This window comes from Lathamus discolor, chromosome 2 (genome assembly GCF_037157495.1).
Source record: "Lathamus discolor isolate bLatDis1 chromosome 2, bLatDis1.hap1, whole genome shotgun sequence".
Lineage (NCBI taxonomy): Eukaryota > Metazoa > Chordata > Aves > Psittaciformes > Psittacidae > Lathamus > Lathamus discolor.
Window position 1 is genome coordinate 14,775,364 of NC_088885.1, and position 13,626 is coordinate 14,788,989.

A 13,626-nucleotide genomic window follows, 5' to 3' on the forward strand; every position below is an offset into this window, starting at 1 on the left:
TGCTCTGCTGTGCAGCAGGAAACGGGAACAGTAGATCTTGAGGGTAATCACTTCTCCCCCTGCAGCCCCACAAAATAGTTGAAGGCCCTGTCTACATCTGTTCCCTACACATCAGCTGCTGTTTGTGACCCTCAAAGTGACCTCGTTTTTCCTGCTTGTGGTTGTGGTGTTCAGGGGGAAGGGGTGGGTTGGTTTTTAAGAAAAAACTAACCAACCTTCTCCTTCATTTCTGACTGGTCGCTTTTTCCTGCTGTGCCTGCTGTCTGTTCCTTGAGGAATAACTGCCCCTGAGTTCACCTGCTGTTCAATACCAGGCAGCAGATAGTTCTGCAATTGAAACAAGGACCATTTATTAAATGTAGTTAAACTATGCAGATAGATAAAACATTGCCCTCAAACATACTGGTGGCAAGCCTGACTGCAGAGAAAGATTTTCATGCCTCATGAATGCCATCATGAATGCTTCATGATATTTGTGAGTAATCCACATGGGGAAAAGATAACCTTGGCTGTCTTAAGAGTGATGGGCTCTAAATCAGGCATTCCTCCTAGGAGGGATATGTAGGAGTAGCTTTGGATCATTCCCCAAAACCGTTTGCCTTTTACTGCTGTGGGTGAAGATAAGTAATGCTAGACGAATAGGGGCAGGCTCAGCAACCATTATGCAGCTATATGAATCCATATTTAGTAACTGGAACTACATACAGTATCTTGTAACAAAAAGAGCACTCAGAATAGAACAGAAAAAGGTAGGGAACAGCTTCCCTAGCAGGCTAGGATTCTTACAGCTGCTAAGAGATGGTAGTCTGTAAGGCAAGACAAAGAAAAATGAAAATAAAATGAACTGAGGAGACAAAACCCAGTAAAATAAAAAAGTAACTGAATTTACTGCCAAAGCACAGTGTGAAGAGGAACAGTCACTTGTTGGTATTAAACAATCAGGACTGTGGGCTCAGGAAAAGAATTGCCTCATCCCCCATTGAACAGAAGTGGTCATAATCTGTGCCGAGCTACTGCCATTACTTCAGCTAGGTTACCTGCCTGCCCAAGGGAGCCTTGGACATGAGATCTGGGAATTAAAGCTGCTTTAGGTGATCAGTACCGTGCAACATTAAACCGCTTTTAGAGGGGAAACATTTGGGAATGGCTTCAGTTCTATGGATCAGGTGATCTCTGTGTGAAATAAACACAGAGCAGCTTGTCCAGTGAGTCTAGAGATTCATCATTCAGTCCTTTTTAGAGAGGTAGGTGCAGGTTTGACTCTGCAGGAGCCCTTGATGATGGGATGAACAGGAGAAACAGTTATCAAGGTGGAACTTAAGGAGTCATTTCACTGAATTCCTGCACTGCATTTGAGTAACTTCGTTATCAAGCAGTGTGTGTCCATCGGTTGACCTAACATCTGCTACATACAGCCCAGCTTGAGTGCTTACTCTTATGATTTTTCACATTCCTTTAGAAGTCCTATGCCCTGGTACATCAAAGACCATGCTGTCCTGCACAACATACATGCTTTGTTTAATGGAAACTAATACAAAGAGCGCATGCCTTTGGAATTGCAGCTTAGGAATAAAAGCTTTGGAAGGTTAGAAGCAAATAAAAGCATCATGATTAAGCAAATGCTTAAAACAGTCAGGGGTTTAGCTGTCACAAATGCACCAGCGATACAGAGGGAGGCATAACTTCTTATGCTGCTCAAATGGCAGGGATGCTGGTTCTGAGAAGATAACTCTGTACTGGCGTGGCAAATTGAGCCGAGAGTCCCCTGTGAAATGCAATACCCTATGCAGTGTCTTCTGCAGACATCATTTCTTCAATTCCCTCTTTCTGGTGGGTTGGACCCCCAAAGTGGGTTGTGAAGACAAGTAGGTCTCAAGAGTTTGGAAAACAAGTTTGGTTTGCCACTCCTCTCTCAAAAGACGCAGAATTACATTATTCGCGACACTCCCTTCATTCTCCAGCCCCTCTCACACTAAAGCAGTCAGTTAAACATCTAGTTTCATTTCTATTCCAAATGTTAAAAAGAGAATCTAAATGGTGAGGCCATACCACCTCACTGGCAAGTGGTGTATGTTCAGGCATGGTGGTAGGAGTGAGATACAGGTTGTCTGCCATCAAATTTCCTTGCTAGTGGAACTAGTTCTGCCTATCCAGGTTTCTAGGGCCATGCTGACTACACAGCCTCATCACACTGAGCACACCAAAAGTAATCTGGGTAAAGCCCAGCCCCCAGAAATCTCTGCAATTCAGATCTCAGTTCAAACCTGTTAAAGATTCCTTCTTGTTTGCCCTGGGTCAGGACAGTCAAGCACACATCCCTTCCACAGCAAACCAGCCTCAGGGAACTGCGTAAAGCTGAAACCGTGGACTACAGGTTGTACTACAGACTGTATGGCATTGTTATATGGGAGGGGGAAGAAGAACTACAAGCAACAGAAGTCACTGCTTGTATTAAGAAGTGCAAACATTGTAACCTGGCTGCTGGCTGCACTGGTAGCTATGGAATGAATACCTGTGAAAGACTTCATCCTTCTCCAGTTGTTATTACAGGCAGAAAACCACCTTCAACCAAAGTACCACAAAGACTGAGAACAGTCTGTCCCTATGCCTCATTAATTTAAAAACACACCACACGACTTTATCTGATGATAGGAGTTAAACTCTTTATTCCATTCAGAGGCATCTGGCAAGTGGAGCTGCATTGGGGGGCACATTACAGATGAAGAATGATCCATACTTTGTGGATATTGAAATCATTTACAGTATTTACTTTCTAGCTATTCCCAAATACTCCATATTCCCAAGTTTCAATTGAAAAGAAAAACATGATTTACCATATTAAGTCTAGAAATTTAACGAGAGATGACAGTATTTAAATCAGCAGATGTAAATGCAGCACCTATTTGTAAAGTCATTTCTCTGGAAAATCATGAAGTCAAATCCTTCTCAAATGTTAAGTAAGGAACGTCGGACTGACTTAAGCCTCAACAGAAATTAAAACGCTATGACTTCTCATACTTCAGTAATTTTAAATTCATTGTAAGAACAAAAAACATTATCCTCCTAAAGGCTAGATGAAGGTCACTGTCAAAAAAAGGAAAAAAAGAAACTCATTTCTCTTTTGCTAAAACTACAACATAAGTTTGTGGTTTTTAAACCAATTAGTAAAGAAGAGATGCAGGAAAAAACCACTTCAGACCATTTTCAAAATTAGCTAATCTGTACAACAATGATCTTTGGGAAAATCATCTAGTCTATGTAGTAATGCCTCTATTTCAACATGAACCTAAGAGGTAGATAACAAAATGATGAAACAAATGTTTTTGCTCGTTGTGCCCCTCAAATCAGTGCAGCATGGTGATTCTGATCATCTCATGCACAAAAAACATCACAAAAAAAGGTTCAGAGGTAATAGCATGGCTCTGTCGACCACACACACAGGCGCGCGCGCGCACACTCACACACACACAGCAGTCTTTATGCACCATGTGTTGCCACATACTTAGTTTTTTCTTTTTCTTAAACTGAGGTAGACTGAAGTTTATTGTAGAAACTTGAATGTGTCACTATTACCACAATCATCATTCAAATTACATTTGGAAATTAAAAAATTTGGTAACTTTCCTGTTATCCCTGCCTTTTGACGTTTAGGTTTGTTGGGTTTTTTTTAATTCTCCTCTAATGGTTGGTTGCAGAACGTGCATAAATCCTGCTGCATCTATTATAAGCCAGGCTAGAGAGGTGGTTGGTTTTGTTTGTTTGTTTTTTAACTTGTAATAGTTTTTAAAACCTTCAAAGTGGCTTAGTGTGGCCCATAACAGCGGCTGGATATGTAAACTTAGCCTTTCATTATCTTTCTATGTGATCAAACACTGTTTGACCTTCCCCCATCGTGGTAACTGAAAGCAGTATGATGTGATCTGCAGACAGCGGAGACCCTCCTGGCCCCAAATAGGCTCCGGCAGATCAAGTGTTCTATCAAACTGAAGATGAAGCTTGCTCTTTGAACAAAATGGCAAAGTCCAAATGGGCTGCAAATGGTTAAATGTAGCATTATTAGGTAGTGATGGTCAAAGGCACAAAGGGTTCATGCATTCAATCAAGTAGCACAAAAAAAAAATTCAGCCTCTTGCAGCCTTCTAAATTTTTCCCCCAAACCCAGCCTCTTGCCATCACTTCCTTGTCCTGTTCCCAATAAAGTACCGTCACAAACTTTTTCATCCCATCTTAAAAGAAAACTAAACGGCATTGCTGCTATCAGAATGTTGGCATCATTCACTAGCTTTTGAACATTCACTGAATTTTTTTTTTCTCCTTTAAACAAATGATGGTGTTGAAGCCCTCAGCAAACCTGAGGCCGTGTTTTTTTTACCCACCTTACTCCCGTCAGCCAGCAGCTAGAAGTGCTCTGCTATATTTTTCCCCGATAAGTCCGTAAGTACTCCTGGCTGGTGGCTGATCAAATTTTAGTCTTTTTTTAAAAAAATAAAATGCTCAAGAACTATTAAGCTTTATAAAGTATACAAAATACCAAAAAAAAAAAAGCAAAAAAGGAACAATTTCTCATTGAGGTACTAAATGCCTGAGGTAGTTTAGTAAAAATGCATATTTATCTTTTTATGCCCTGGCCAACACCATTCAACACTTCCCTTAGGTTATTCATGGCAGTGTTATGTAAAAATGCAACCAAATTCTTTAAAAAATGCCACTTGTTTCAATGTTGGGACTAACACTTAAACTCTTGTTGATTCCCTTGCTGTAACCCTAGCCCACCCGCAATCCCACCCGCCAAATGTGGTTGTTCTTTGACAACTGGACCTATAAGAGCAATGCCTTTTCTTTTTTTGTTTGTTTTTCTTTTTTCTTTTCTTTTTTTTTTTGGTTTTTTTTTTTTTACTTTTTAAACCAGTGAACTCAGAAGAGAAAGCTTCATTAAACCAAGTTCTAAAATTGTTGGGGAATAATAAGAACAATAAAAAAGACTAACGAGTTTATGTTAAATTGTGAGAATAGAACAAAAGGGAAGTGAAGGGGTCCTTATTTTTAAAGCTGGGTTTCAAAAGTTTGAGAGAGCCTAAAGAATACATTCTCAGAGACAGCGTTCAACGGTTGCCTGGTCCTCGAACAGGTGATTGGCTTGGTGGATCTTCTGCATACAACTTCAACAGGTGCTCACCACCCGTCTCTCTGTCGCACAGTCTGTCTTTGGTCTGGCATCTGTCTCTGATGGGCCATTTCCTAAACCTTTATTTCCGTCTCGGCTGAGGCTGTCCGCTTTGCAATGTTTTTTGCTGCTGCTGCTGCCTTCTTACCTGAGCCAGTATTTCCTGAATTTTTCTCTGAGCAAGCTGAAGGACAGAAAGAAGAAGAAACAACCCATCGTGATGCCACGCTGCAGTGACTGCTGTCTAGAACCAACTATAGATGCTACTGGGAGTAAGAAAATCTGGCATAACCAAGTTCCTCATACTGACAAGATTGCTCGTTAGTTAAAATACACTTGGGTTAGTCATGATGCACAACTTAAGGTTTAATTGTTTTTCTTTTTCCACCTAGCACAACTACCTGCCTGGTCAGTTTTCACATCTGTAATACAGAAAGCATGAGCATAGAAAGGTGACTACCCACATCAGGATTATTGGAGCTACAGGCTACTTCCATTTTACTCCTCTGGAGATACTAATGTTTTATAAAAACACCTAATGTTTTAACAGAGAGTGGACAACTGTTTTATACACCAGGGAATCCAGAAGGTCAGACTAATAGGACTTACCAGCCCCCCCCCATCTTCTTTCTGAACTACAAGTCACCTATAGCAAAGCATCAAAAGGAATAAGTCTAACCTAAGAGTTAAGTGAGGGAAGAAATCTTGTGATCCTTTGCTTAATGATATTAAATCAACAGATTGGGCGATGTGGACAAATTGCACGTACAGATGCAGTCCTTGCCAGGTAGTATGAGATGCCTTTTATCTCCCATCTAAATTTCAGTCCCATCACAACCTGGGTTTTCTTTTGCTTTAAAAGTTTTAGCAGTGCCAGAGCCCACATATATCAATAGATGAATTTAAGAAGATTGTTTTACATATGTAACAGTGTCATATTGGTATAAAACTCTCACAGGCATGGGGCAAGTTTATTGCAGCAAGACAACTACAGGAGCCTGGCAAGCAGTGCCTTCTGTATCATAACAGTCTTCTGTCCCTTTGCTCTGAACATGGATAGGAAAGAAAGACCATGAAAACATCAAGGCAACACAAATTCATTCCAGTTCCTCCTACCTGGCATGCATAGAAGTGACCAGTTATTTTCACAACCACCTGATCATTTTCATCAGGTGTCTGGTCACGAGGGACTACAACTTCTGCACTTGTCAAGTTTTGAAGCTCATTTACCTATAAATAGATAGTAGAAAATTGTAAACAAACATCCCACAACCACCAAACCTCAGAGATACTGCTGACCACAGAGACAACATCCTCTAAACTGTGGTCTAAAAAAAGAAACCCACTAACAGAAACCATCTTTGTGCAGCAGTGTGTGCTTTGCCAGATGAGCCTTCTTGTGTCTCTAACATAAATTAGCACCCAGTTCTCTAGGTTTGTGGAAGTGTCTTAAAGACTAAATACAACACACAGAAGGTGTTAAATATACGACTTAAAAAAGCAAATAGATGCCACAGTGTTTACAGTTACATTTACAAGTTTAAGGTCAGAAAACTCATCCAGTGTGTAATGTAGGGAAGAAAAAAAAGGCAAAGTATTTATATATTTTTCCTTGAAAAACCTCCACAAGATGGAGAACTCCAAACAGATTGCTGAGAAGTATCCAGGTTATTTTCAGTAGCCTATCAGCTTCCATAGCGCTAAGGAGAGGTAAAGTCTTTGTCCTGTTTACACACATTTTATTTGAGAAACACATAGCATTATTCAATAAAAATGTTTCAGATGAACAACTTTCCAGAGATGTTTGCCCTTTAGGTCTTTCACCACTGCAGGTAATGAAGGAAGCCATGTTGCCTCCTGACACTTAACTTCAAGACCCCATTGCACTCAAGGATGGGGATCCAAAACCAAACCATTTCTTTGCAAAAATCAGCCAGCTCCTAACTCACAACCATATGAGAATACTGGAGTACCAGCACCTTTTCAGGACTGATGTTATTTTAAGTAATAAACTAAGCCTAAGAAATGCCATCAATTAAGCTGAAGCAAAAATAGAGGTTTTTATAATGCTGAGGTCTGAACATGTCTTGATTTCCTACCAGTTATTTAGAAATTATGCTTTCATTCAGTTGTGACCAGAAATGCCATCTTCTGGCACAGTGGATTTGATCTTTATTAAATAAGATTAGTGAAATCTTTTGGCTAAATCTGGCTTAAGTTAAGGTTCACAGAAGCAGGTCTTGAGTGGAAACATATTCACTCTAAACGGCAGAACTACATTTATATCAATAAAGCCCTGCAGATCTGACTCTGGCAATTGATTTCTGTTAAGACTATTGGCTAGAGATTGGCTTCTCTTGATTCCTCAGTAGAAAAAAGGCAGGCTTACTAAGCACAGCAAAGAAAATAGTCCCTGCTTTAACTTAACTTCATGGGATTAGGTATTAGTTAGCTGAATGTTTAAGCCTTATACATATAGATACACTGAAATTAGAAACATAACACTACAAGGATTATTTCAGCTACTTACTGTTTTGCCTCCTTTACCAATAACTCTACCAGCAGCGTAGGATGGCACTTTTATATGAGCCTCAAGTTTCACTTCTTCTTTAGGTCCAAAGAAATTTTCTTCTTTAAGTTTTCCATAGATTCTCCCTTGAGCCTGCAAAAGTGCTTTCGGTTAGAGAATGCGCTTACTGAAATCCAGTTAACTGCAAGAAAGCCCATAGAAAGGAGAATTCTCAGTACACAGCCCTGACAAAGTGTTTTGCTTAAAAAAATGCTATAACTATTTCTTCGAAAGAAGTCTTTGTACCAAACTAGGAAGCAGTACTGCCCAGCCTTAAAGACTGGATGGCAAACCAGGAATCATGGAGCAGTTTCACAGCAATCATTATTATTCTGCTTTTCAGAAGAAACACAGCTTTTAAAAGAAACTATTGCGCTTCAGTAAAGAGTGGTGAAGAGAAAAACTGTCTGACTGAAGCATTTCTTATTACACCCAGAAGCACAGAATGCAATTAATTGGCTCAGAAACCCATTCTTTTAAGGGTGTTAAACTGGAAAAAAAAAGAAAAGCCACAACCCCCCCAAAACAAGTCATGGGATAAAGCCACCAGTTACAGCAAACAGCTCGCTTTGACAACCCATTATTACAACACATTGTGTAAAAACAAACAAATCTGAGCTTGCTCAAGTTTTCTAAAGTGAAACATCACACTGCCGATATCTAAACAGCACCATGGGGTCAGTATTACTGCGAGCAGCACACAGTTCCCTTTTCGGGGGAACACACAGGTGCCAGGTAGCAAGAAGAACATCCACTGAAACTAAGCTGATGAACCTTGCTGATTTTTAAACACATTTATATCCTTATTCCCTGTCACTGGTCAGTGAATAATCTGATAAATGTGATAAATGGTAACCAATCTTCTACTCTGCATCTTCTAGAGGGATCAAAAGAAGACTTCTATTGAGATACTGAAGAGAGATGCTCTGAAAAGACTAAAAGCCTAGGACCACAATGCCTTTCCAGTTCAGATTCTTTGACATTTTCTTTAAATCATGCTCACCAGCCTGCCGCTGCATATATGCTAAATCCAACCATTTTACAGGCCACTACTGTAATGGAATATGTTAAGTCCAAGAAGATTGTATGACGTGATAATTATTTTACATAATGGCAGCTTATTTTACCTGATTTCAAATTCATACTACTCTAGAATGGGTAAGATGAAAGACATTTTGTGACTTTAGAGCTTAAAGTAACTACACAGAAAAGCCATATGAAAACTCGGTAGAACTAACACATTCTGGCACCATCATCAGCCCTAGAATCAGAGATTCCTGCTCCAGGAAAGCACTTCAGAAGGGTTTGCAAAGAGCGGATAGAATACTGCTCCCAGCCATCATCTTGAGCTGGAGATTTTGAAACTACTTCCAAATTTGCTAGAGAAGGACAGTAACCAGAATAGCTCTTTCATTTCAATAGCAACACTTTTTGTGTGCATAACACCTTGACAACCTGCACAGGCTGGAGAGCTCAGTAGGAGAGGTACTGTAGGAAACATGCATTACTACTGAATCATAGAACAAGGTGGGATGTTGACTTCTTTAAAGCCATAAATGTATTTCCAACGTCCAAAATCTTTTGGCTCTTGAAAGTGTCTTTAAGGAAAGGAAACAATCTAACTGGGCTGCAGCTCCTTCATAGTAAAATAGTGGCTGAAGTACATTGGCTAGACTAGATTCCACGTTGCTTGCACATGTCTCAGGTCCAAGGCAACATGGTAATCTCTAAATACTGGTGTCACAGGTACACCTAAACTCTAGGGAGCACTGCAGCAGAGGCTGTAAACAGTGGCATATTCTCTTCCCATTGCCCTGCTAGTAATAGCACTGCATACCACAACATCCTCAGGCTACTGCAGCTGAGAAAGAAAGGGGTGCAGCCACTGCAGCTACCACAGACATGAATCAGACAGCAGAATACAATGTAGTAGGGAAAGGATGCCAAACTCACAGGCTCTGGGATGACGCCACCTCTCCAAGTTACTTATCTGAGCAGCAGCTATTCCCTCTTCAAATTGTTATGCGCCCAGATTATTGGTGCCTATCAAGCAATACCTTACACTCAAAGACAGAGAAGACCCTTCTTAAACAGAGTTTAAGCATTAATGAAGCTTGGCTCTGACTGTAAAGCATGCTTCACATTAACAGTGGTGATAAAAGAAAGGGCTGTATCTGCTTCTGTCCATCTAAGTCAGGAGGGCATTGCTCAAAGAGCCATAAAAGACTACAAGGACTGGAGCTGAAGAGAGCCCCAAGGGGTAACCCCAAGGGCCAGCATATCCAGGAAAATCAGCTGTCCTAGTACATTGATTCCTCCTTGCAGGGAGAAGCCCAAGAGTAGAGAAGTGAATGACTGATGTGGTTTTAACCAATATATGGGCTGCAGAAAACAGAGGTTTTCCTCCTTGCATGATGTAGGTTGAGGAGAAAAGCTGGCAAAATAACTCTGTGGACTTCAACTCTATCTTAGGAAAGACACCTGAGGTCAAGCCTTTGCCTACGTTAGCAGTCAGGATAAGGGATAATACTCTATTATAAATCTATAGAGGTTCATATATATATTTATAAATATATATACATTTATCTAAATATAGATTTATATATATTTATAGATTTATAATAGATTAATATATATCTTTATAGATTTAGAATCTATTTTGTTCTACTACTCCTTGAGAGTAAATGCAGTGATACCTGATGGAAAGAAAAGGTAGCCAGAATCTGACCTTGTGCTGATCCTAGGTCACAAGAGCACCCCATATGTGGAACATACCATGTGGCCAAGCTCACATGCACACAGAAAACCTCAAGGAGGCAGAACTTCTAAATTATGCTTTGCCTTCCGTGGCTTCTCAAATGCATATGGCAACTGAGCATTAATCCTATGTGCATCTAGTTCACTATTACCACTGCAAAATACCTGCCCTGGTACAGCTCCAAAACTCCTAAAAGCATTAGTGAAACTGATTCTAGATATACCTGAAGTTTGTGCACCTCCTTCTTGCAAGATGTCCTGAAGCAAAAAACAAAAACAAAAACAAGAACAGGCAAGAGAATGATGCTAGGACATGAACTCTCAAGTCACTTTCTACCTGCTCTGAGCCTTATCTGTGATGAAGCCACTGCTGCACTGCTTCACTGAACCGTCTGCATCGTTCCTAAAGTGGTCAACTCCTTTTGGGGTAACTAGATTTATCCCCTGGCACTTAAGGGAAAAGGCCACTCCAGAACTGAATTTGAACACAAATGGGATAATTGGATTGAGTATCTCCTTGTAGTTGTAGTGGAAATACAATTAGAAATCTTGTATCTATCTGTAGAGCTACCCAAAAAGCATTTTCCATTTGGCATGCAACAGTAATCTGGTAAGACTCAGTCTCTCATCTTGTCGGCTTTGTTATTTCAATTAAATACACTAAATTGTATGTATTAAGACAGACTAGAAAGACTGAACTATTGTGCTTGTAAGTAAAAGGGAAAAATTGGAATGTAATATGGTCATATTTTCATGCTAGACTTGATTTTAACCTACATGAAACTTGCACCAGTTTTCAGGTGACCAGAATGTGGCCTCTGATAGTACTGCATTACTCATTCATACGAGATAGCTTTCAGCAAAAGAGAAGCAAAAATCAAGTGTTTATAAAATTCTTAATAAACTGGTGCTTGGAACCAATTGGTTTATTTTCAGTATTCCTTACAGTCCAAAGGCCACTACAAACTGACAAGTTTTTATATGTTATACCTTGAACTGAGCTTCTGGAGGTCCAGTGATGATAACCATTCTCAGCTTGGCATCTGGTCCTTCAGCAGGGGCAATCTGGAATAGATAAACATAGCTTTTGGTAGTTGTCTTTTGAAGGAATAGTTTAAAGCCACCTCCTCCCCATTTCAGTCTCACATTCTGTTCAAGAGTGAAAAATTATTCGTTACAGCAGCAGCTTTACACTTCAGCCATGACAGGTTTGTTCTCTTTAAAGTGCATTAATTAGCTATAATGAAATACAGAGAAATCAGCTAAACCATAAGCAAATTTACTTTTGAAAATTAAAAATGTAACTACTCATCCACATACAGCAAAATCTCACAAGCCATTTTCATGTATCTATGAGTGGTGGTATACATGTAGCCTTCAAAAAGACGAATACGGTTAATGGACTGTGACTTCTATCCCTACCCACTAACTTTAACAGCCTAAAGAGTTTTGCTCATTAGCAAAAGTTTGCATCCATACACTTGAAAAAAAGAAGATCATTTTACTGTTGTAACTAATCAGATCCAAAACCGATTCAGATCCCTCTGTCGTGGACAATGAGTTAGCAGTTTCTAAGGTGTTTCTATGTACAGATACTTGTGTGACCCATATGAAAATTAAGCTCCACCAGAGCTGAGACAGAGACACCTGTAGGATCTCTAGCAGTTCACGTCACCACAAAAGTAATATCTGTGGGTGCTGTTCTTGGACTTCAGTGGCATTAAGTAAGTCAAGGTAGCCTCTGGCATTCGGGATGAATCTTTTGTTTATCACAACCGACATTTCCATTGTTGCACCTAGTATTAAATAGCTGCTGTTAAATAAGCAATATATTAAACACTACAAGATTTCGTCTTGGCTGTTGGCATAGGGATGTTATTCATATTTAACAGCTGTAGCTTATTTTGGACAAATTACCAGTCACCATGCATCATTTTCACTAAAGAATTTTGCTAACAAAAGTTTATGTAGTTATTCATATTGTACCCTCAGTTGCAGAAGACATTACATACTACTTATCTGGTTTGCATATTTATTTTTCATATTTCTGCATTCCAGTTGGCTATACCTAAAAATACATGTTCATTTTACAGCAGTACATTTATATGACATGACATTGTGGTAAGGGCAAGCACAGACTAAATCCCATTTATTCCTTGAAACACAACAGTTTTAGAGGGGCAAAATTTCAAGGCACATTTGGAGGCAGCTGACTGAACACATCTCAGCCTGATAACTGCCATTCATGTAACATGGACACTGTAGTTTGCCTCTCAGTCACCTCATATTTTCCTAGTGAACACCAGTACCTTTATTGAAATTTTAGGACAAGTATTTTCAATCAAGCCTTAGTTACATCTTACATGTGTTAAAATGTTCTGGGATCTTTCTTGCGTAGCTTTTATCTTAGAATGCCCTGTTCTCAGAAGCTGGAGTAAAACATAGCTGAGGGCTGTGAAAGAAACACGTACTGACTAACATTTCAGTGTCTGAAGGGTCAGCATAAGAGACTTCAGTGTTAATTTTGTCTGTCTGCTCTTGGAAGGAGAAGTTATATACATACAAATAGCATCCAAGTGGTGCATTTTTAACTTCTGAGAGAGACAGTTTTACATTCCTAACCGGAAAAAAAAGCAGTCTTCCGTATGTCAAAGCCACAAGCTGACAACTTCATGCACCCAAAACACTCATTCCCAACTCCTCTGGAGACAGGAAGGGCTAATTTGAGAGTAATTTATAACCAAGGAGATCCCAATGGTTCCCAACAGGTCCCAGCACTGTAGTACAGGGTGGGCACCAGGCAGCTCAGGTATCTCTGGCCCGTCTCCTTTGCTGAACAGTTCAGTCTGCTGGAGCCCCCCACCCACCAAGCCTACATTACCAAGCAACCACCCCCCCCAGCAAAGGGACACAACCTGAGCTCATCTGTAGCCACATGCACCTCTGAAATGATGGGCTGGGCATTGCAGACTTAACCACAACCCCTGTGTATCTGCATTTTATCTAGTCTTACTTTGTGGCTAATGAGTTTCATCAGATCTACAAAACTCAGCATGACCACATAGGGATGCAAAATGTTTTCATCTGCAACAACCCAGAACTCAGCTCAAAAGCTCAGTGTCATGCACAAAGACTT

General features: G+C 40.0%; 1 protein-coding gene across 2 annotated transcripts in view; it reads right to left on the bottom strand.

Annotated features, from left to right (window-relative positions):
* Positions 1–2,631: 2,631 nt before the first annotated feature.
* Positions 2,632–13,626, bottom strand: part of IGF2BP3 (insulin like growth factor 2 mRNA binding protein 3) — a 115,811-nt gene continuing 104,816 nt past the window's right edge. For both annotated transcript variants that reach the window (XM_065665861.1, XM_065665862.1), the window contains exons 13-16: positions 11,481–11,555; positions 7,695–7,826; positions 6,281–6,394; positions 2,632–5,348 (exon numbers count right to left, since the gene is read on the bottom strand). In XM_065665861.1, the coding sequence (XP_065521933.1) occupies positions 5,247–5,348; positions 6,281–6,394; positions 7,695–7,826; positions 11,481–11,555 (423 nt within the window). In that variant the 3' untranslated portion in view covers positions 2,632–5,246. The remainder of the gene's footprint in view (positions 5,349–6,280; positions 6,395–7,694; positions 7,827–11,480; positions 11,556–13,626) is intronic.